At 43.7% G+C, this 24,843-nt stretch overlaps 1 protein-coding gene across 1 annotated transcript in view; it reads left to right on the forward strand.

The window, feature by feature from the left end:
• Window positions 1–24,843, forward strand: part of INO80 (INO80 complex ATPase subunit) — a 534,228-nt gene that overhangs the window by 273,386 nt on the left and 235,999 nt on the right. Inside the window, exons 16-20 of the mRNA XM_078659770.1 lie at window positions 1,007–1,149; window positions 3,347–3,431; window positions 7,939–8,056; window positions 12,965–13,050; window positions 17,540–17,707. Coding sequence (XP_078515896.1) covers window positions 1,007–1,149; window positions 3,347–3,431; window positions 7,939–8,056; window positions 12,965–13,050; window positions 17,540–17,707 — 600 coding nt within the window. The remainder of the gene's footprint in view (window positions 1–1,006; window positions 1,150–3,346; window positions 3,432–7,938; window positions 8,057–12,964; window positions 13,051–17,539; window positions 17,708–24,843) is intronic.

Consider the following 24,843-nt stretch of genomic DNA (forward strand, 5'->3'; position numbering starts at 1 on the left):
TACGAAGGTAGAGGAGATAGAAGACCTTCATCCACCAATTCATTGCTCTTGATTACTGGTTGAGGCAGTACATGAACGCTAATCTGTCTAAGGGTTTAAAAACAGTTTTCACACTGTCCATAAATCAGAACCATAAAGAACCAGGTTTTGAATACAATGGGATCTATACAGACAAAGCTACGGTTAGTGACCAAGGAGTTCTTTTGTCTTTAAAAGCGCAAAGCTACATGTAGAAAACTTTGAGTTGAAACTTCTTAACCGCATGCGTGCGGGCGGAATTCCGCTCGCACGCTGAGATTTTGTAAAGCGCATGTTACGTGACGAGCTGGGCTCGTCATGAGCGTGCGAGGAGGCTACCTCATGACGAGCCCAGCTCGTCATGAGCGTGGAAGGGGTTAAAGTACTTGATGGGGATCCGGTCGTTGTTCGTTCGATGGAATAACAAAATGGCAAACGGTATTGCAAATTTGAAACATTCAATAGATGCCTTAAGGTTAGGAAAATGTTGTATCTAGAAATGTAAGTAAGTTGATGTTTACCATGGTTGCTTTCACTCAGTGGCAATGTTAGTCTCTTTGTAGCTTCAGCTATCTCTTGTGATCTTCACTTGTTGTCTCGTTGACTAATTGTCCTTAGGTGTTTTACACAGTAATTAGAGCATTATGGAGAATAGCATCAAGATATTATTATGTTATGTTCGTATTGATGTCATAAAGCAACCAGCTCCTGTTGGTACATGCTTAATGCAAGAGACTGTTTGTGATATGACACTGAGATGAGATTGCATTGCGAGCTGTCTTAGTGTACCTCTATATATAGAAACTTGATCAAAGCCTATATTTCTTTGTTGGAATCCATTGTTATCAGGTCTCTCAATCACCATATTCCTCCAATTCGGGATCTCTGTATTTGGATTTAGTACTGCATAATATGAATGTATATTTGGCATAGATCTTTATAGTTACTTGCCATTGTGTTGTGTTTTTCTCTTTACTTTCTTGTTTAGAAAACACTTTACACACAAGATGCACCTTTTCACGTGGTAATTACAAGCTATCAGCTGGTTGTTCAAGATGTAAAGTACTTTCAGCGGGTGAAATGGCAGTATATGGTGCTGGACGAGGCACAGGCTCTGAAGAGCAGCTCCAGGTAAAAAATGAAAAAGAGATTGATTGTTACATAAAAAAGCATATATTTCTGATTGTTATCTAAGAAACAGACTATTTTGGTTTTCTTCTCACTTTAGAGAAGTGAAAGGTATTTCTAGATCTGCATCAAATAAGCAAGCGTGTTTACCCCCTTGCTTAAGAGAAATCCCCATTTCTGTCTGTAGACTCACCTGAGAGTTCCAAGGTATTAATTGTGAAGGATTCTTCTAACCACAAACTTCGACACTCTGCAGCAGATAGAGGATTTCAAGGAGGCCATGCTGCAAGTTTTAGGATGATTCCAGGTTCCCATGATGTGCTCTCTCGTGCCATTGACCTGCCTGGGCCCCCAGTCCGACTTCCACCTGCACAGCCTTTACCAGCACTGACCCCATTAGGCTTGCCTGGTCCTCTACTTGACTCCAAGCTCCACCTCTGTTACTTTACTGTTGGCCCTGGCTCTAGGTGCCGGTTCAGCCTTAGACCCCAAACACGCATCTGGAGCCGAGTTCTTACATGACTTTTATGCATAATTCATTATGTCACCCAAAGTGGGACAGGTGTGCCCAGACGTGGCTCCCGTGCACACTGGGTCACTGGAACCAAGTTATACCTGGTGGATAAGCCCATAACAAGGGCAAAACCTGTCCACAGTTGCTTGTATTACGGTTGAGGGAGGACCTGACCTGGCAGTTTGGGCTCGACTGTTCCCCTTGACGGAGGGCCAAGACTGATTTGCATATAGCTGGGTCCAAACTGAGATGGTATGGTGTGCCAAAGAAGATGGACTGGGATGCGGCACAAGTCATTATCAATGCCATCACTTTATGTATACTTTAGTATGCCGCTTTTCCATGTAGAGGCAGACCATCATGCTCCCTGCTTTCTTCACTTTGCCACATCATCTGAGGAGGAGGAAGGTCTGTACCAGTTAAACAGTTAGAGACATCTTACAGACTAAGGATAAACCAGTAGATGACCAACTGTTTGTGGGGTCTCTGGTGTTAACAAGAGAGGGACAATCCAGAAACTGACCGTATCCAGATAGCAAATGTTTCCATAAACATTAGCTATTCCTTAGTCAGAGCTAAGACCACCACTGCAGCCTTGGCCAGTGTTGTTTCGGTGGGCATCTGTCCTCCTCTTCACTAGGTATTACTGCCTTGACTTTCAGGCCCTTAAGGAGGGCCATTTTGCGTGCTCTGTCCTGTATGATTTCCCATTGTGAAATCCACTCCTCAGACCCATCACCTTTTAGGAGGTATTGCTTTGGTATCTAATCAGAAGGTGAGCAATCTGGGGTTTAAAATATTCATCAGCAGAACAAGTTACTTACCTTTTGGTAAAGCTCTTTCTGATAGATACTCTGTCAAACCGCTGATATCTCACCAACCTACTTTCCTCCCAGTCCGTGGAGTGCATTTCTAGGCGTTAATAAGGTTCTATGTTAGATTCTGCATCTTCTTCAAGAGTGCTTTGTTATAATCTAAAGTCAGCATGTAAGGGTAGCACCTAAACACGGCACTGGTCAGTTGCTTCTGGAAATGGGACAAGGTCCCAGCAGTCTCTGTTGGCACTACCTGTAGGGGATTCAAACGAGGAATCTGCCATTAGATAGAGTATTCACTCAAAAAAGTGTTACGGAAATTAAATTGTTCTTGGAGTCTGCAAAGTCGGAAAAGAAACATTTGCAGGTGCCATGGGAGAATGCAAATCAACGAGTGTTAGTCACGGAGATTTTTTTCTTATTATTTACTCGTAGAGTGCTCAAGGATCTCTGAATATACCTGAGTGAAGAACCAGGTTTTTGGTTCTTCTCCGAGTATTAGTGAATACCGTTTTTTCTTTTTCAAGGAACCTTTTGGTTTCAACAAAATCCCTTCATCTCCTCAATCTACCCAGAGCACATGCTCCATGCTAGCTTAGTTTTTGAAAACGAAAGCATTTTCGGCTGAGGTATACTTACACGGTGATTGGACAATATACTAACCTTTTGTTGAGGCATATACCCCAATTAGAGAATCTGTCATCAGAAATATAGATCACTCCCTGAGTTCATATAGTGCTCTCAGAAAGCACTACTTTGGGATGTATTATATATTTAAGAATACATAGAAGTTCAAATAAAAGGCAATTAAAGATATTCTTCCAATTTGTTCTTCCTTTTATCCTCAATGTTTTCCTTGATTTGTTTGCAGTGTCCGATGGAAGATTTTGCTGCAATTTCAGTGCCGGAACCGGCTGCTTCTGACTGGCACCCCTATACAGAACACCATGGCTGAGGTGTGTCTGCAGTGAGAATAATATTTATTTTCTGTGTTATGTATATGAGAAAGTTAGATTTTGGTTGGTATGTGTTCAGCATACAAAGTAATTTTTTTGGGGAGTTTTTTTCAAAGTAATAGATGGACGATTCAGACGACTGTGTGTGCTTGTATGTGAGAGTTGTCTAGATGTTAAGTGCTTGAAAAAAGAAAGTGGTGGGGGAGAGGTTGTTAATGTGACCTTTTCTAAACTGCTGACCTGATCCCAGTCCCCCTGGCAAAGAAGGCTTTTAGAAAGTAGTTGTACCCAGATACATTAGTATGCCATGTTTCAAGTGCCCATTCACGAAACGTTTTTTTTTTTAGAGAAAACTAACTCCCAAAGCAAGAATCTCTTTTCTCTAAACAAAAAAATCAAGCTCTGGTGTGCAGGTAGTTTTCTCACAGTGTGTGAAGGCCAGTCTACATTTTTCGCACCCATGCCTCCTATGTACTGGAATTAAAACAAGCAATGGTTGCACTGCATGAATAGGGTGGGATGCTGTCACTGTAACATGGCAACCTTTTGGTGGACAGGCAGGCTGGTCAAAGGTCTACAATGGCAGAACCATTGACAGCTCATCTGGTATAAGCACAACATTTCCTATGACCCTAAAAGGAGTGGTGTAACCGTGTGATTGGCAGACTGGAACTCCACTGATTTGTAGCACTGCTCCTACTCTACCAAACTCCTAAGTAAGGTCCAGTACTTTTAAGAAAATAGATTAATTCTTTTTGTGCTGTCTAGCTGTATCAAGTTTTCACTAACAGTTGATGTTCAAATGTTGCCTCTGCAGTCCTTGAATACTTAACTCATAACTTTATCATTGGATAAGGATATCACATGTTTCTAGTACCTTTGTTTCTACCAGATGATGTGGATGTAGTTATCTGACACCCTTAACTCTTACACGTCATTTTTCAATCTTGATGGCAAGAAAATATCTTGTCCTGTACACAACAAATACTCTTGTCTGCCCGCCAGTATCGTGAGGTGATGTGGATCTGGAGGATGGAGATCTGTCACCATTGCAATAGTAATGGGTGTCTCTTTAGGAAAAAACACTCGCCCACCTTGAGGTGGCATGCTTCATCATGAGGGTTCCACCTCACACCACAAACTATGGTGTGGTTTGGGGCTACAGTACCTTCAAGACGGAGAAGCTCTTTGTATGGGCATTTGTGATTATTACGCAAGGGTTGAATCTTTTCCCTACTTTTTGTTTTAAATCCTATCCCTTGGGGACATAATAAATTAACTTAGTTCCAACAGGAGTTAGTTTTAACTTGCAGTCCTTGTTGCACCCTCACCTTTTACTCACATAGGAATTGCCAATCCTAAGAGCTCCTCCCTGTTATAGCCCACACTACACCATCAAGGTGCCCGCAGATCTAGGGCCACCCCACTCCTCCATCACTCCCATCAGTGCCATGTTAGGGTCCAAGGGAATGGTCTCCCATTGACCCTACCCATACTGTATGTATCCATTGCCAGTAAATGTGGAGTGTGAGGCAATCCCATAGAGTTACAAAAAAATTCTTCAAGATTCTGCTGAGTTCTGCCAAAAAGCAGAGTATATGCCACTCGTACATCAGTTTAGCACCGGTAGTGCGAGGAGCGCTAAAAAATCCTTTTTGGTGCCAAAGCCTGCCTGCCAACACCAGTCTTGACAGTTTGGACCAGAGACTAGTCCCTCAGCTGAACGGCTTCCAGAGGAGTTTGCCTAACGATTACGGCGGTCGACCTCAAATCTGGGGAACCAGGTTCGAGTTTCGGCAAGGACGCCAAAATCCTGTGATTCTGGGCAAATCACTGAATGTGTCCTCATGTAAGCGCAACTGGTGCTAGTGTAAATCGCTCTGATACCCGATACCTTCGGGGCAAGTTCGCGCTATATAAAACTCTGTAAAACAAAAAAAAAATGGGAGACTGCCAGCCCATCACAAATTGCCAGCTATCTTCCTTGGAGTATGGGAGCTACTCCCCTGCAGCTACAGAAAACACAAAGTTCAGTTCACCAGGTTGCCGCTCCCTGGCTAGCCCGATGCAGCAGCCCCCAGGGAGAGGAACCTGTGCTCCTGATGGTCAGAAATGCACCCCCCCCACCAAGTGAGAGGACACCATTACCAAATGGAGCCGCTCAGGACCAATACCTGGGGTACTGGACCCCTTGCAGTAGGCAGAACCAGTGAGAGTCAAATCTTGGCTCCCACTACACCGAGACCAAGCAGCTGTTGAGGACATCAGTGCCTCAGAGACCCACTTCCAGAGTGGTCCAGCAAAGTAGAATCCAATGACAGAATGTATTTAGGAAGTCCAAAACCACATCCCAAAATACCTATGGGATAGCTTTGTTTTAATAGTTTGACACTGTCAAAGCTCTGACATGTTTCCTGTTTCCCTTATATTTTCCAATTCTGTTATTGAGGTCTTGCGAAGCTGCAGGTTGGCACTAACTAGTCCATCAGGGTTGTTCCAGAGGATGCCTTAAAGTCGTTTGTAACCCTCAGAACAGTGCTGACCTTTTAGCTTTGCCAGGTTTTTTTTTTTGCCCTCTGATGCTGCCATGAGTGGCACAGATGCACAGCAGCCACCTTATAAATAAAAACAAAAAAAAATTACATTACTAAGGGCCACATTAATCATTATTTTAAAGAACGATTACCTAGTTGCGATTCTCTGCGAATCGCAATTAGGTAATTGCTATTTGACTGTATGAAACCCCATGAGTTTCATTTAGTGTTTCCTAATAGGTCGCAAATTGACCTACATCATTAATATGAACGAGGCGGGTCACAATTTGCAACCCATTAGGAATAGCTAAAATCACAGGGATGGTGGCCTGCTGGGGTCAGCAGAGCACCATGTCTGTGATTGCTTTTAAATAAAGTGATTGCTTTTAAATAAATAAAGTAATAATTGTTTTTAATGCAGCCCACTTACCTTAAAGGAAAATGGGTTGAGTTTAAAAATAAATAATCAAAAGTTTTCTTTATATTTTTCAAGAGCAGGCAGTGGTCCATGGAACCACTGCCTGCTCTAAAAAAACATTTTTAGGAGCATTCTCAAAATAGTAGGGGTCCTTTTGGTACCCCGTCCCGTTTGCGAATGGGTTACCACCAACTTGAAATAGGTGGTAAAATGCGACTGTTTTGAGACTGCATTTCTATCGCAAAACATTCCTACATACCGCTGCAATTCCATATTAGGAAGGGATGCCCCTTCCTAATACCCAATTGGTATTTTTTCACAATTCCAAATTGTGATTTGGTAACATGTTACGGAATCGCAAATTGGAATTCATACATACCAAAATGCATTTTGGACCGGTCGCAAACGGCCCGATTCTGCAATTGTGTAGAATTGCAGGAATAAATGTCTTGAAATCCAAGTAAAATTAAAATGGTTTAATCATCAAAGAGCACAGTACTGCTGTGGTTAAAGCTCACAGAAGAATGTCCAAGCAACAGTTCTAAATGATGTAACTACAACTGTGTAGCATGAGGAATAGTTAAAAGAACACAAGATAATTAAAAGGGAAACATCCAGTTAAAAGGGAAATATACAGGGATATAACACATTGGGCCATTTGCGACCAGTAAAAAACACGATATATGTGGTGAGGATACAGAGACAGCACCGGAAGGGTGGCAGAGCAGTGGTGAGTTTATCATAGGGGACTTCTTAAAGCCCCATGTACATTCCACAAAATGGCTTGCATTTAATACCAGTACACTCAGCCCGTGGCAAGTTCTAAAAATAAAGAACTAGAAGCCAGCTTTTCTTTACTGCATATCTGTATGTGCTTTGAAAACATGTGGTCCCCAAAAAGAAAGACCTATAAAGAGCTTTTCCTCTGGAAGCAGTGAACAGAGCCAAGTTTGAAGGAACTTTGCCAGCTAACCGTGTTAGTCATGGTTATTCACTTGGCTCTGTAATAAAGACTCGACTCCTCCTGCCTGCTTCCTGCAAGCATTAGCAGTTGGTACTGAGAACTCAGCAAAGATTATAAACAGGGTAGCCACAGAGTGTGTTTCAATTCATCGCCTGCAATTACGAACTCTGCTCCAGAGTGATCCTTTCAGTGTCTTTCTATTCATCAGAAGCATGCATTGACGAGTGTTTGTAGAATGTGCTGAATGTTCAGGAAGGGATACAGTATTAATTAAATTTAACATGTTTAGCTGATAAAAGTAGCAATTTCAGATGTCGCCGTAGCATAGTGTTCTCTGTTAATCAGTAGGCTGGTTTTAACCAAGTTGAGTGATAATATTAATTATTCTGCCTTTGAGTGGCACTGACTTAGTGTGTATGTGTTTGTACCTTCCATAGATATTGCACATGTAGATAGCGATGAATGGGGTATAAGTGTTCATGTTGAATGATTACCAGGGTCCTTAACTTATGCTTGTGACTTACTTGATCTGGAGTCATCTCTTTCAGCTCTGCTCATCCATTTTAATAAAGGTGTGGTTTTTCCTTCCAGCTGTGGGCACTTCTGCACTTTATTATGCCAACCCTCTTTGATTCTCATGATGAATTTAATGAGTGGTTTTCTAAGGACATTGAGAGCCATGCTGAGAACAAATCTGCCATTGATGAAAGTAAGTCTTGCCTTTATTGTATTTTAATAGTTTCTGCTATGGAAGTGCTCTGCCTCCTGTTAGGTTTTATACCATACTTCACATCAGTTTTGTGTTTCCCTTTCATCAGTAATCTCTATAGCACATACTGATCATTACCCGTTTACTGCAGCTGGATATTATCTTTGTAGCATATGTGGCTGTATACTCATGCTTTGCATACTCCTGACATCTTGTGTTGGGCTCGGATGTTTACAACGTGTCTTTCTATAAAGAAATGTTTAGAGTTACAAGGTATAGTGACTCCTTCTTTATTTGTGAATGTGCATGGGCATCACCTCAATGGTTACATTGTTTTTCTCCAACCATCAGGTTTTGATGGGTTTTGGCACAGCATTATACTTTGTGTGAAGACATATCTGCATGAATAGTCATGCCCATGTGAAGTATAGTTATATTACTAGACATTACAAGGGAGCACGGAAGCCATCTTAAGGTATTTACTGGGCACTGGTCAAAACGAGATCCCCAGTTACATAATGGCTTCACTGAAACCTATGGTGTTTGGTAACAAACACCTCGTATTATTAAACCCACACTGATTCCTTCCAGTTATGGATTTATAAATACATGCACCCAGAGGGTACCCTCTGAAACCTACCAGCCCTTTAGTGTTCTTGCCGACTGGCCCAGTCCAGCCTGCCACCGCAGACGAGTTCCTGACCCCCAGGGGTGAGATTCCACACTCTCAGGAGGTCATGAACAATGCCTACTCTGGAGGGAGGTGTTTTACGGAGCCCACCGCCTTTGGTATGCAAATCTGGCTTCCTTCTGAGGCAATGGGATGCCAACTCCCCTGACCAGGGCCCATTTGGCACCAGACCAGGTGGCAGGAATATTAGTAGTCAGAGAGATGTGTCCATCCTCAGGCTAATTCCACCCCTAAGGTGGGCTGCCTGTTGTGGATACGAAATGTAAAAGTCTGCCATCTTGGTGATGGCAGAATTCGGAACTCTGGGACAGGGTTATGCCCACTTCCCACAATAAATGGCCATATAGGGGGGCGTAATGACCCCAGGGGTAAGTAGCCCATTGGCTACTAACCTACACTCCCCATTTCTCCTAAATCTAGTATTTAGGGTAGTCCCTGGCACCAGGAAATCAGATTCCTGATTACCTAAGGAGAAGGACACCGAAGAGCCATGAGAAGCAAGAACTGTGGAGAAACAGCTGACTTGGCGCCAACCCTGCCGTGCTGTCTGCTGTTGTATGTATGGGGCACTTGTGCAGGGCATTGTTACTGCAAAGAGTGTCCTGGTTCTCTTCACCTCTGGTGTCAACTGGCCAATAACACCAAACCACTAATCCTAATTAAAGAGCCACATTTTCAGTTTCTTCAGAAACTGGCCTAACTGCTCGCCCACACTACCACAAAAGAGAGCATTTGGGGTGTCATTTGTGCCTCAGTAATTCCTTTGGGGTTTTCCTGGACTCTTTACACTGTACACCTCTTTTTGGTCCACCATATAAAGAGCCAGCTTCCTGCAACATTTATTAAACATTACTGTGTTGCTGTTCTAGCTCACCAACAAGCTAGAGCTGATCAGACTGTTCAAGGCTTTGTTTCAAATATCTGCATCATCCACTGCCTGTCCTCCCCTTGAGGTAGTAGGGCTTTACAGTCTATGCAGAGCATGTGTATCTACAGCCTCACATGCTACGAACGGAAAATGTTACTTAACCTGGAATGATCTACGCCTGTAGATTCACATGCGTCCACCCACCTCCCCAGGAGCCAGTGGTTACTACATTTATTATTTTTTGTCGTTTAACATATTTACCCTGTTATATAAACATTGGTGCATGGTCTCCAACCTGTTCTGCCTATTGTTCCATCAATATGCTCACCTACTTTATGGAAAGCAATCTAGCAGTGGAGCGGATGCCGGTTTGCATTGCAAACTAAGGGAAGAGTCACTATACTTCGTGACTCAAAAGACTTCTTCGAATAAAAACAAGTTGTAAACATCCAAGTCCAACACTAAATGACAGGAGTATGCACGGCATGCGAACTTACCGCACTCTCTGCTACAAACAGATGCTTGCAGGGTAACATTTTTCTTCTTGCGTTCATTTCCCTGCAGTAGGTATATGTGGAAAGCATTCTAAAATGGATAAAGCTTTCTAAATGTAGGTGACAATATGTATTTCATGCACAATGTCCTGAATCATGATTGACCATCTCAAAGATGGTCTTTGGACTTTGTTACATCCTCTTCTTCCACATTCATAAAACCGGTCGGTAGATTCTTGCAGAAAATAAAGTTTCTGAAATCTGGATACACTGTTATTATACTTATGCACATCATTTCCTCAATATTCTAGTGGTGTCGTAAACTGCAAAGGAAAGATTTGCTTATTATTTGATCCTTCTGCTGATCAGTACACATTTGCAAAATGCAATCTTGATATAATTCATAGTGGTTTATATGATAATGATTATTATTTTTAGGTCCTGATTGAAGGTTCAATGGTCATGTAAACTGGCTATACTTAGGAGCCCAGAAATCACTTCTACATACATTAAAGGAGTACAAACTCAGCCCCCAGTTTACACATGTACTTGAAACTGTAGGCCCTATCCTGTCCGCCAGTGCAACCCTGCACTAGTTACCAATAGCTCGTCAATTTGCTTTCAATATACTGTGCATAACACACTGAGCACTTTATGCACTAGATACATCAACACGAAGTCTAGACCCCCTGCCATCCAGAGACCAGACAAAGCCTCTATTCTGGCCACTCCTACAGCTGGAAGGGCCACATTGCAACAAACCCCGACTGAGGGTGCACTTACTCAGTCAATGTCAGCAAGATGACAAACTTCCTCCTCTCCCAGGGAAGGTGACAAGAAAAGACCTCACATCTGGGAAGGCTGTAGAAGATTAGCTCGTTGGGACCTAACCTCGAAGAAAACACCCTTTATGCACAGAACTATTGAACCACAATGCCAAACAGGCTATTACACCCGCCAGACAAGAACTCAACGGCTTTTAGTTAAAATAAATAAAGCTGCATGAAGCCTCAATCTCTGCCCTCTCAGGTCTTCCGGCATACTAGCAGCTGCACAGTGACAGAACACAAGATGGGTCAGGACCTAATACACCTCACCCTGTTCTTTCCACATAACTCTAGGTAAATGATGCACTTTGAGGAACTCCTGGTCTGAGGGGCACCTGTGTTGAAACTGACTATGTTCACTAAACCGCATTTCGCCACATACAGTTGACAGAAGAAAAGAACTGTGCACCCACTACTTTATGGAAACCACTGAATATTTAACACCATTCAGTTTTCCTGATAAAATTTAATCTCTTCAGTTTTGAGCGATGCATCGACACAAGAAGTTGAAGTGCTACATTTGAACTGTATCGAAATTCATTTCATGTAGTACAAGTACTAATGGATTTGTGATTGGCGAGCCCCCATCAGTCTATTTCTGCAATACAGGCTCGCACAGCTCGAGTAATAGGACATGCCATGGTTAGTGCTGCAGTTCGTGTCTAATCAATTTAATTTTGTATATTACAGTATCATTGGCTGATTAAGTATATCACCCAATCAATAAATTACATATGAATATGGTAAAGATAAGGGTAATTGTACTGATACTCCATATAATACCGGGGATAAGAAAATTGGTTTACTTATAACAGAATGCAAATGTCTATCTTCTTCAAAAAAGGACAAGAAAAGTTTTACCTAAGAATCAAAGAGCTTGCAATGTTTGGATCTTGGTTTTCCATTTGTACTCCCTCAGCCCATACAGAGTACATGTGCACATTATAACCCTAGGTGAGGCCAACTCCATGTGAGTGGTCCTCCATGTGGTCCTGAAGCTTCCTAGTGATCCTTAACCTTCTTGGAATTGGTATTACTGAGAATACACAGTCATACATTTTGCCCTAGGGAGGGTCTGAATAGATTCCTCAGCACAAAAGTAAACTTGTGATAAACACATTCAAAAACCAAATCCGAAACGAAAAATACTATTGACTGTTGTATTAACCACCTCCTGAAGTTATTTAGGGCATCTTTTAAAGGTGATATCTGCTGAAAACTGGCATGTATCATGTTTGTCTGTCTCATCCATCCTTGCCTAATTTATAGCTCAGGGAACAATACTTTGCCCACACAAAATCAACCGCAGGTTCCACTATCAGGGAAAACCTTTTTGTTGGAGGTGAGTGCCTGTCTTTTTTAGTGTGACCCCTCTGACTCCAAGGCTGCCAGCTTTTTTCCTGTCCAAATCCTCCATTTCAACCATGCTGGTCCAGGACAGGGAAAATGCAGATTGTCATTGTCCCCCATGTTCTGGGAGAAGGCTCCTTGCGTGTTTCTGAAATTAATATTGTTTTTCCCAAAACAGTCCCACTTCCCTCCTTCCCCCATGCTTTCTGCCTTTGTAAAAAACAATTTATAGATGGCTCTGACATAGAGACGTGACATGGCAGACATGCTGGACCATGTTTTTCTTTTCACCAAAGCAGCTCCCTCCATGGGAATGGGAAGTGCTTTGCAGAAGAAAAAAATGCTGTCACAGTGGGAAGCTCAAAAAGAGACCCAGTGGTGTAACATAATCCTCTGCAGCCCTCGCGGTGCATGGGAGCCCGAGCCCCAGGGGGCCCCCTCAGAAAAAGTGGTAGGTGGTGGGCCTGGTAGGGCCCCCCTCTTCCTCCCTTCATGTACTTTGCAGGGGAGCCCCCTCAAGATTTGCTACGCCACTGAAGAGACCCTTAATCGACGCTCTCGGGCAGCCATGCGCTTTATAAATCTAATTTCATTTCATTCATTCATTTCAATCTTCTGAGCAGAAAATGATCAGCCTTGTGTTTGCCTGGGTTCATGTTATTTGGTTGTGTATTTCAGATCAGCTGTCTCGTTTGCACATGATCTTGAAGCCTTTCATGTTGAGGAGGATCAAGAAGGATGTTGAAAATGAACTGTCGGATAAGGTAAATAGCTGTGACGAGACACCTTCAATAATGTTTATTATGTGAATGTGCACATTTGTGAAGAGTCTTATGTTGTTGCATCTCTAGGTCTGCAGTGAGATGACGGTAATATATTTTAATTGAAATTTTCAACTTCTTAAGACTAACAATGAGGTTGTGTGTAGTTCCGAGAGTCCTGGGACATTGTACTGTATCAGGCAGTAGGCTTATTCCTCCATCATGTCATGCAATTCCCAGGTAACTGATTGAGTTGGTGCAACTGTTAGGGTACCGGGGAGGTAAGTATGGGTTCTTCATGCATATAAGCAGACATTTGTAGAGGACGGTTTCTTGGAAATGTGAGTGGTTTGGAAGAGCATGCTGCAGACACAGAGGGTAATTTAGGCGTTTGAGGGAAACCAGGCACAAAACCTCCACAGCAGAATTTAAACCAGCACTGACTTTGTTCGAATTTTTGCTCCTGATTAAGAGTTGTGCAAAAATTGGAATAACACAAACCGTACTTGTGGCTTTTGTGTGTTTCTTTTATTCTTCCTGAGTTTTGCACACTTAGTTACCACGAGCTCAAAGCTGCTGGTAGCAGCCATCACAAATTCGATCTGGCACGAATAGTTCTTAGTCAGGAGAAATATAAGGTGGTGTTAATTGTGAAGAACATTGTCATGCCAAGAATACTGTGAACATTGACTGACAGACGAAAATGTGATGTGCCTGCCGCCTAACCTTTAGATGATACTTCTGGACAGCTGTGCTTCTTGCTCTTTACTGATCTCAGCAGGTCTCTCAGGTTTTACTTTTGAATGAATGCTTAGGTGGTACATTTCAGTTTTTTGTTTTCTGTAGCATATTTGGTCACAACCAAGACTAGTATTCATCAGCTGATTCATGTATGCTTCTCACATTGCATCTGAGGAAATGTTATCTTTCGTCTGAGTAGTTGACTGCACTCTAGGGGGCTCAAGGTAAATTCAGTTTCTGTGAATTAATCAAATTCTTTCTGTTTGCAAATAAATTAATCTCTTTGTCTCGCACTTCGTAGGCGTTGGAGGATTGGTCGTATTTATTTCAATGATTATAAAGATGTCTAATTTGTGCTATGTTTTTGCCAGTTCGGTGCAGTGTCCTTCAGAAAGACGTTTCACTGCACAATTAGTTACAAAGGTTACGTGTCTCACTTTGCCGTTGATTATATGGTAAAGTGCTTTTTAGGTCTCGCGACCTATCAATGTGCGCAAGCGCATTGAGCGGAGCGAGAATTCAAGTGCTCGAAATCCTCGTCAAACCAAGGGCTTCTTGGTGAGGTTTTCTTTAAGTTCACGTGAATCACGTGATTAAACAAGCACGCGCATCGGCCTCCCTCCTATTTGCATTTTTTCACGGCCGCACAGCACATCAAAGGGCTTCTCCCAGCGTGTGCTGTGCGGCTTCTCCTCCCCTAATTATTCATGGCTGGCCGGTGGCCGGCCATACTTTCAAGAACAACAAAACGTCCTAACACAGCTGAGTCACTTTCTGAATGTAAGGTACTGTGCGCGCGCTGCTTACTCTATAAAGATTCCTACAAATATTTTGACCTATCTGGTTACATAGCCAGCTCCTTCCTTTAATTCTCTTTGTGTCTCTCTGCTGAAACACTCTACTCGTGTTACCTCAGCATCGCCCTACGCTTTCAGGCACTGCAACTTTAACTGACTTTGATTTGCGGAACGCTTCTCTTTATCCCCATTTTCAGCGTTTGTTATATTAGAATTGATACTTCAACATCCGGCATTATTTGAATGCGCATCGTTACCTGAACGCGCTTCTTGCTGCCTTCATTCTTTGGTGCGACTTCATTCCCTTTGTCGATGTCACCCTGCAAGTTGTTGGATGCACTTCACCAAAAGCCTTAGCATCTTCACGTCGGCAGATCACTATGAGTCTCACACTATTGGCCTAGGGGCTAGAATATCTGTCAATAAAAAGCTACTCTGTCTCTGCCACACTTATCGTCCTGTTTCTTAGCGATGACTCCAATTACGGAAAGCAAGCTTTATTTCCTATTGCGTTCTTACGGAAAGAGCGTTTGGAAGTCAACCTTCCTGCTTGGGTTTTATCTGTTCTTCCCTGTGCTGCCACGACTTCAGTTTGTACTGCAAGAGGAGAGAGACAGATACATTTAATATCGTGCATTTTCTGTTGTATCCTGACTTCTACGATGTACTGCTTTAGAATCCTTCAATGCAATATTCCTTCGCTGTGACTTCCTTTGTGTTTACGTCACGGCCGCCACCACATCAAAGGGCTTCTCCCTTTGATGTGGTGGCGGCTTCTCCTCCCCTAATTATTCATGGCTGCTTTCGCTTTCAGCGCCTCCACTCTTTGCATGCCATGACCCAGGTATCCCCCCGGACGCAATCTAGTCGCAGCCTCCTGCAGTGTGGCGTTATTTTGGCCAGTTTGATCAAGACAAACTTTAGTTTCGATACCGGCCTTGCTGGTAATTGTATGACGTTGCAGTTATTGTTGAAGTTGGCTTAAACATTGTGAATGTGTTGGGGCCGCACTAATTGAAGAATCCTTCAATGCAATATTCCTTTGCTGTGACTTCCTTTGTGTTTACGTTGTTTTTACCTCATCTGGGCATCGAGCTCATTTGTCTATGGCCTCATCTTTACACTGAATCATTCCCGTCTTAGGGAAACTATACTCCGAGTCCACGCTCCACGGCTGATGCTCCCCGTGCCAGATGGTGGATGCTTCTAACACTTATGTTCACCGAGTGATTCAGAGGCTCATTTTGAAACGGAGCAGTAGATTATTTTGCATAACTCCACCAAGCTGTTCCATGGTTTTTCTGCTTCTTCTATTCTACCCTGCCAGAGTTAGCACTCTTTATTAATATTCTTTTTTCAAGCCAACCATATGGGCTTCCAGCTGCAGATAGGTCCATTTTTAGATTCACCTCCTTCAGATCTAGTGTTGTTAAAATATCTGATTCTTTTAAATGTATTACTAAGATTCAACAACATGAAACATTGCTTGCAGCAGGTACAAATGCGAGCAATCTACTTTCACTATCCCTGAACAGTGCTAACTATGACCCCTACAGAACTTTTCCGCATTAACGTGTGACAGCATTAACGGTGTGCAATGCTGAAGATTGCAAAACAGTTGACAATATTAACCATTGGCCACATTACATTTTGGCAACATTAAACTTCGAAGTGTGACAGTACCAAATCATTAGCAGCATTGGAGAGCTCATTATTCCACAATATGCTAAAGTGTACAAGTTTAACATCATCTTACCTTGTCTATGGTGTACATAAGACATCACATCTATCATTTCTGGAAGTTGATCTCTTCAAGAACCCCAATCGAGATACCTATTAAACAACTAATGGTAGTGTTAGGAGGCCATGTGTCCAGTGACCGTGATTTCCTAGGCTGGGTAATAATAACAATGTTAGAGGTGAATCAAATGTCACAATTACTATGCATATGGCATATTGATTTAGGGACGTGGGTTCTACCTGTGACCCCAGGCCCACTGTTTTTAGGTCTCGCGACCTATCAATGCGCATGCCACCATTGCTACAATAATAAATACACATTTTATTGGCCTACAATAATAGACTTTTTTTGCAATTGGTGTTGCAATATTTAACACTGCCAATAGCTCAAACGTAATTAATGCGAGACCTATTGGCAACGCCAGTGCTTGTTTTAATTATACTTTTTGAGTTTTATCATATGGAAAAGACAGAATACAATTAACATCCATCATTTGTGGTGAATTCCAATGCCTCATGTCCATTAAAGTGTCAGCAATTTGGAGGCTTTCCAGTTGACTCACAATGAAGAGTTAGTAGACATATATGTATATCAGTACCCATGTACGTATATTAATAGGTTTTCCTCTCTTACACTCCAGCTATACTGACATAAGCCAGTTCTTTTGTGGCATATGCTGTTTTTCTGCATCGTTCACCAATCAATTCCTTCAGTCGCGTTTGTTCCTTCCATTTAACGGCAATATCCTTTTTTTGTCGCTAATCAAGCCAGCATTTAAACAGATCTCTTTTTATTATGTTGGCTTCAAGTTCTCAGGTATTCCTGACAAGAACTTTTTTGTTCTAATGTTAAAATCCACCCTATGCCCGTGTACATTGTTCCTAAATTGCTTTCCAGTATGAATCATTACTTGTGGGGACCACGTTTTGTCACGTTGCTTGGTTTATATTCCTGTTTGGTTGTTAGTAGAATGAGATTTGTTGTGGTTGAGTAGCTTGTAAATATTTATGGTTAATAATGACATAGTGTGGAAAGCGCGTCTGTAAACATTTTGAGTTGTATGCTTGTAACAGATTTGGAATTTGTAATTCTAAACCTAAGCGGGACTTTTGATAATTGTACACTTTACTTTACTTGTCATATTGGTCCCTGTCAATTAAAAGATAATGCAAATGGAAATTGGATATACAGTAATCCACTTGCTGTTTTTCAGATTGAAATTTTGATGTACTGTAATTTGACGAGTCGACAAAAGATGCTTTACCAAGCTTTGAAGAACAAGATCTCTATTGAGGACTTGCTGCAGTCCTCGATGGGCACCACCCAACAAGCACAGAACACCACCAGCAGCCTCATGAATTTGGTTATGCAGTTTAGAAAGGTGAGATATTCAAATAATGAGCAGTGTGTGCCTGCCGATTATTCCCTTTAGTCAAAAGATGCAATTGAGGATGAAATCCTGGCTATTTTCTTCAAAACAGGAGCACTTGAAGAAACAGCAGGAGTTTTAAAGAGGGGTTTGTAAGAAGTTTCTTGTGAGGAAAGTGTTCTGTATTTTTATATAAGTGGTGTGAGGCATGTTCTAGATAGTCTTTTCTCTTTTCTTAGGGGGGTGCTAAGGTGTATGTTTTTTAGGGTTGGTCTTGTGCTTTCTCGAAATATATGACTTAACAACACTCTCCAAATGTAAAGGTTTTGCATTCCTTCTTTATGTTAACATTACCACCCACTTAACTTTTTTAATTAATCTATGATCCTGTTGTGGTTTTTCGGGTGACTCTGACCCAATATTTGTACAATTTGAAAACATATCCATCAGATTCTGATTTTCCTTACTAATGTGATAGTTAAGATGTGTGCCCCTCTTCTGGCTGAACAGATCAAACTGGAGATCCACCAGTTCTTTCTTGGATAAGCCAGAAGATCGAATAACAAGTGTGACTCCTTCCCAAGCAATCCAGGAGTAAGGTCTAAAACAGCTCTACCATTTACCCATTTAATTACAGCTTACTTATTTATGCCTACTACCATTCCTGGGGTATAGGCCATAACCCATGACTCTCCAGCCTCCTCTGTCTAGGGCTTTTCTTTTAATCTGATCCACGTGTTACCCATCTTCTTGCAGTCAACCTCAAGTCCTTTGTGCCAGGTTGTTCTTGGCTGTACTTTCTTCCTTTGCCTTTGAGGGTTCCAATTCAGGGCTTGTCTGGTGATGTTTGGTGTGGGCTTGCACACCTATCCAGTCCCAGAGTCTTCAGGTTTTCTTTATGAGCAGGGAGTTTGAAAGTCTGCTTCCTTTAGCAAAACACATGAATGCATGAAAGATAAGCCCATGACAGTCCAGATTTTTAGTTCATTGACTTATTATTTGTGTTGAGCTGTGCTTTATTACTTTGTTAAATGCAATTTTTTCAGAGGCATTTTCTGTACTTGGATATATTGCTTTGTTTTTGGCACACATTTGGTATTTTGAGCAACTGCTATGTGGGGTTGAAAGAAAATGGGGTGCTGTTGCAGTACCCACACACACACACTCAAAACTTTATACCTGCCTTTTGATATAACTTTGACTGTAAAGTACTGGGTCCCTGCACTCCAGGTTCCCAGTACCAGTGTTGTTTCCCTAAAACCGATCCACAATTGGCCCTACAGGCCCTTTTGTAAGTCCCTAGTAAGAAGTACATGGTTACCTAGGGCATTGGGACTGAGGAGGGTTTCCTGGGGGTCCAGCCCAGGGGAATGCCAAGCAGACTGTCATTGCGGACTTCATGGCCTGGGGCAGACAAAACAACAAAGTCTACACAGCACACGTTCTGTGTTCCATGCCAACTAGCACTCCCCAAGATAAAGGTATGTCACCTCTCTAACAGGCCTTATAGACCTCACAGGTGTGAGCATATCTGCATGAGCAGATATGCCCCTGCAGTATTAGTGTATATTCCTTAATAGTGTAACTGCCAGGGTAGCCATAGAGAGTACATAGGCTGGGAACTTGGCAACTCGAGTTCCACAGCACCATGGTGACTTCACTGAACCCAGAAGTGTTTGGTACCAAACTACTCCTTTCAATAAACTCACTCTGATGCCTCTGTAGGATGTACTGAACCATGCACCTCAGATGTGCCCCCTGAAAACTTACCAACCCTGGTGTGGTCACAGACTGGCTCTAGGCAGCCTGCCAACATCTAGACATATTTCTGGACCCATGGGTAAAGATCCTCTGCTCTCTGGGACCAGAAACAATGCACATCTTGGGTGAAGGTGTCACACCTCCTCCCCCAGGATGGTCACAGTGATCGAGAGGGAGGCTTCATATGCCTGCCGTTTTTGTCATGCGACCCTCAGCCTCTGCTGCTAGCAACAGATGGCAGCCCCCGGTTTACATCCCTGCTTTGGGCGGGGAGAATAGGAGGTGTGCCCACCTTTTCCAACCCTACCCCTAAGGTGGGGGTGGCGAGGTGAAGCACATCTCTTTCAGACCCGCCATCTTGAAGATAGAGAGACCCCTCCAATCAGGGCTAGGACTGTGCACCCTCCCTCAAGAGGGTGGTATGATTGAAGTTGTCGTCACCCCGGTAAGGTGCCCATTGGCCCTACCTGCTGTGCCCCTAAAACTCACCTAAATTTAGCATTTAGTGGCTCCTCCAGACCTGGAAACGAGTTCTTTCTGACCTAAGAATAAGGGCAAAAAAGATGCCATGCAATGATGCTTGAAGGTGACTACTGATTTGGCCCCAGCCCTAATGGCCTGTCTCCAGCTACCAAGACCCTGCATAAAAAGACGACGCCTGTCCTGCACGCAGCGACTTCTAGAACCCAAGTAAGACTGCCTGCACTTTGATAAAGAACCACAACTCCTGAGGACAGCGGATCTGTTCCCAAGAAACCTACACAAAGGACTCCGGTACCCACTGGATTCGCGAGACACTCTGCACCCTACGCCTCCGGCCCGTGTCCGGGTGGACCACGGACCCTGAACAGGTTCCCTGGCAATCATGACCGCGACCGGCTATAGTAAGAAGATTCCGACGTTTAAAGGCACACTTGCCGCCGAAGCCCCTGGGCTTTGATGAGCTGTACCGATGGTGCCCCTATGACCCCCTACATCTCTACTTACCTCTGCTGGTCTCCCTCCTTTAACCTTTGTTGCGACGCCTAGAGCCCTTTGTCTGAAGCAAGTTCTGCTTTGAGAAGCATTGGGTGCCCAACGCTGTATTTGCACCCTGTACCCGGCCGCCCCTGTGCTGCTGGTGGTGTATGTTTGGTGCTTCTTGGTGCCCCTGTGCTTCCTCTAATCCCCAAAGCTTGGCCCCTGCAACCGATGTACCCACCTGCAAGCAGAGTGGCTTCCAGCACCCTCAGTCTCTATTGATATGCATTGGGCCGAACTCCGATTTTGACCTGTGCACACGGCCACTCCTGTGCTGCTGGTGGTGCAGTTACTCACCTGCCCCTTGCTGACCTCTGGTCCAGAAGACTTAAACTGTATGTTGTGTACTTGCCTTATTGTTATGCGTTATTGTTTTCCTCCATAAGATAATATTGAACTATTTGAAAATTGCACTAAGTGTTGACTTTTGAAAGCCTTAAGTATTTTTCCTGCAATATGTACCTACCTAGTTGCGAAGATCTTGGTCTTAAAATAAAACTTAAACAAAGCTAACTTGTATCAAATTAGTGTGGATCTCCTTTCTGAGTGTGTCAGTTATTTGTCAATGTTGTGCAATAAATATGTTCCACTCCTCTGTGTTAGGCCTAAGGCTGCTCGCCCACACTACCTCTTATAGAGCACTTTGGGTTTTGCATTGAGCCCTGTAAACTTCTGGGGAATCTTGGACTCTGTGCACGGTACACCCACCTAGAGGTATACCATATACAGAGCCAGCTTCCTACAAGAGTGAATAAAAAAACCCTTGTATTTAGCACTAGATAAATGCCTAGCTTTAATTGCTTCTAGTGTAAACTTTTTTAATGAAATATTATCTATACGTTGATGTCGAGAGGACTGTGTAAAAATGTAAAAACACACACACACACACTGTGTAAGTTCAGGTTTGTAGAGACATTGTATTGTTGTAGTAGTCCGGTAGCATATTGTGAGAATAACAAGAACGAACCCACATGATGTTGCGGTTCCACCCACTCTGCCCATGCACTGCAGGAACGAAGTGAAGTATGCACCAATCCCCTCTCCCTGCCCATATGACACTTCACAGACAAACAACTATGAGTGTGCCAATGGACCTGAAAAGAGGGTGGTATTAAGGTGACACCAAGTCTTCCACCCTTTTGTAGATAAAAAGACACTGCTCCCGTCTCCTCGCCTCCGCACCTAGGTACACAGACAGAAGGAAAAACACATCACCAAAGGCATAACAGTCAAGGTAACCCCTAACCCCCAATAACATTAAGCATGTCCTGCCACCACAATCACCACAGCCAGCTTACCTATAAACAATGCAGGCTTTGCCTCGAAGAGACACAGGAAGCAGCTGGTATCGAGTCCAATTCAACTTCAGGGACTCAGGAAAAGACTTTAAATATTATATAGTGTCACCCATTCAGAAGGCGGTAGCATAGGGGAAAAAAGGAAAAAATGCTCATAGAGCCAGGAGCACACCAGAAAAAACCCTTTATAGTTGTCAAATTGAGGACAACGAACTGAATCCGTCCAGGGAGAAGGAATGAAAAGTAATCGGCTCTCGGCACTCTGTACTCGCGGAATGACCCGAAAAAGAGTCACTTCCGCATAAGGAGATGGAGCGGTACCAAATTAGGAGCGCGTCACGAAGCCGAAGCCCCGCGAGGAATCACGTCTCCTCTGGATTCACCACAAGCAAACAACCCACTCCCGTATCGCGGAGGTCGATAGGAGCCCCTATCTGTAATGACCTCCAGTAACGAGTGCCAAAAAAGGGCTGGGAAAAAAGGACGAAGGGACAAGGGCCAAACTACCTAACTAGGAGGGGCAAAAAGCAAGGAGGGAAGGGGAGGAAAACAGGACCGGAAAATAAGGGCAAAAGTACTCCGAGGGGAGTCACTAAATCAAGACCTCACGAGCCTGTGAGGAAAACTTGAAAAGCAGCCAAGGAGTAATCAATTTCCACACACAACAGCCAGGAACCAGGAACCTTCACAGGAAGCAATAACCAGCAGGGAAATAAAGGTAGGACAGGTTTTTATCCATTTCCTGTTCGATCATGTGCTGGCAGTCCATGAACACTAAAAAAGGACTATCCCTGCCCTCGTATCCTAACAGTACCCCCCCCCCAATGACCCTCCCCACAGGGCGGGGTTTAGCAGGATGCCTCCTTTGAAACATACGGACTAAGCGTGGTGCACGCACCCCCCCAGCTGGCTCCCAAGTCCTGTCCTCCGGGGCATATCCCTTCCAGTCAACCAGATAATATAGGTGACACCGCCTACGCCTTGAGTCCAGGAGAGCCTGAACCTCAAACTCAACCTCCCCATCAATAACCAAAGGTGGGGGCGGGGGCAACACCTGAGCCGAGGGTACATATGGCTTCAGTAATGACGAGTGAAACACAGGATGTATCTTATAATCCTGAGGTAACTGAAGCTTCATGGCTACTGAATTAACAACCTGTAGTACCGGAAAAGGGCCCACGTACCTGGGTTGCAATTTACGGGAACCCTGCATCCTCAAATTACGAGAGGCCAACCAAACCATATCACCCACCCTATACAATGGGGCTGGGGCCCGATGTCTATCAGCCTGCCTCTTCATCTCAGCCTTGGCTTCCAACAACCTCACTCGAGCCAAACCCCAGATATCACTCAGCTTCTTACACACATCATCGATGGCCGGCACGTGCCCAGTGGGTTGAATGGCTATAGCCCTGGGATGGTACCCCAAGGAGCAATAGAAGGGCGTCATACCCAATGCGGCGTGCAAGCTGTTATTATATGCAAACTCCGCAATGGACAAGGCAGTCAGCCAATCGCATGACAAAGATGACACTAGACACCTCAAATAATACTCCATGGTCTGATTGGTGCGCTCAGTTTGTCCATCCGACTGAGGATGATACGCCGAAGACAACCGTATCTCAGTCTTCAGCACTAGACAAAGCTCAGTCCAAAAATGAGACACAAACTGAGCCCCCTATCTGAGATAATCGCCGACGGAAAGCCATGTATCCTCACAATCGCGGACATAAACACCAATGCCATTTCCTTGGCTGTAGGGATCTTGGGCAATGGAACAAAGTGCGCCATTTTAGTGAATAGATCCACCACCACCATTATGGCGGTGAATCCGTTCACCAAAGGTAAATCGGTCACAAAGTCCATGCTAATGGTATGCCAAGGGGAAGGAGGGACATCTAAGGGCTGCAAAAGACCAGAGGGCTTACAATGTGATGGTTTGTTAATGGCACAAATAGGACAAGCTGTCACATGATTCTGGATATCCTTTGCCATTGACTCCCACCAAAACCATCTCATGCATAATTCCTTTGTTTTCCCTATCCCAGGATGTGCCACCAATGCAGAGGAATGGCAGCATTCCAACACCTCTTCCCTCAAGATGGGCGGGATAAACAACCTACCCTCATGATATAACAATCCATCCTGTGTGATGACCTGGGGCAATGACCGCCACGGATCCATATCCATCTGACCCAATCGCTCCTTTACCAGATCAGGGAAATTGCCAGATGTTGCGGCCCCAATGATCCTTCGACCATCGATCATTGGCCTGACATTACCCAAGGAACTCATGTCCCCGGGACCGACATGAATCCGGGATAGGGTGTCAGACTTGATCTGCTGTGCTGCGGGTCTATAAGTAATGACAAAGTCATATTCGTTAAAGAATAGAACCCACCGCATCTGACGAGGTGTTCAAGCCCTAGCAGATCTAAAGAACTCCAGATTTTTATGGTCGGTATAGATGGTAATAACATGTCGTGCACCCCATAAATAGTGACGCCACTCTTCAAAAGCCAACTTCACAGCTAACAATTCCCTCTCCGCCACCGTATAATTACGTTCCGCTGGTAACAACGTTTTGGAAAAGAAAGCGATGGGGTGCAGATGGCCAGTGTCTTCATCCCGTTGGGACAACACTCCACCCACCGCGCACATGGAAGCGTCTGTTTCAACAAAGAACGGCAGGGCAGGATCAGGGTGCTCCAATACAGGTGCCATTGTAAAATGTTCGAGCAACAGTTGGAAAGCCTCCTGAGCCTCAATAGACCATACAAAGGGAACCCCCTTCCGCAATAAACGGGTCATTGGAGCCACCACCTCAGAAAAGTGGGATATAAACCGCCGATAAAAGTTGGCAAAACCCAAGAGCATCTGGATTTGCTTCACAGTAGACGGTACAGGCCAGGATACAATTGCCTGGATCTTTTTGGGGTCCATTCGAACTCCAGCCGCCGAGATAATAAACCCCAAAAACTCCACCTCAGGGGTGCTGAACTGACACTTCTCCAATTTTGCATATAGATGGTGTTCTTGCAACTTCCTTAACACTTGTGTCACGTGATC

Source organism: Lissotriton helveticus, chromosome 9 (assembly GCF_964261635.1).
Source record: "Lissotriton helveticus chromosome 9, aLisHel1.1, whole genome shotgun sequence".
Lineage (NCBI taxonomy): Eukaryota > Metazoa > Chordata > Amphibia > Caudata > Salamandridae > Lissotriton > Lissotriton helveticus.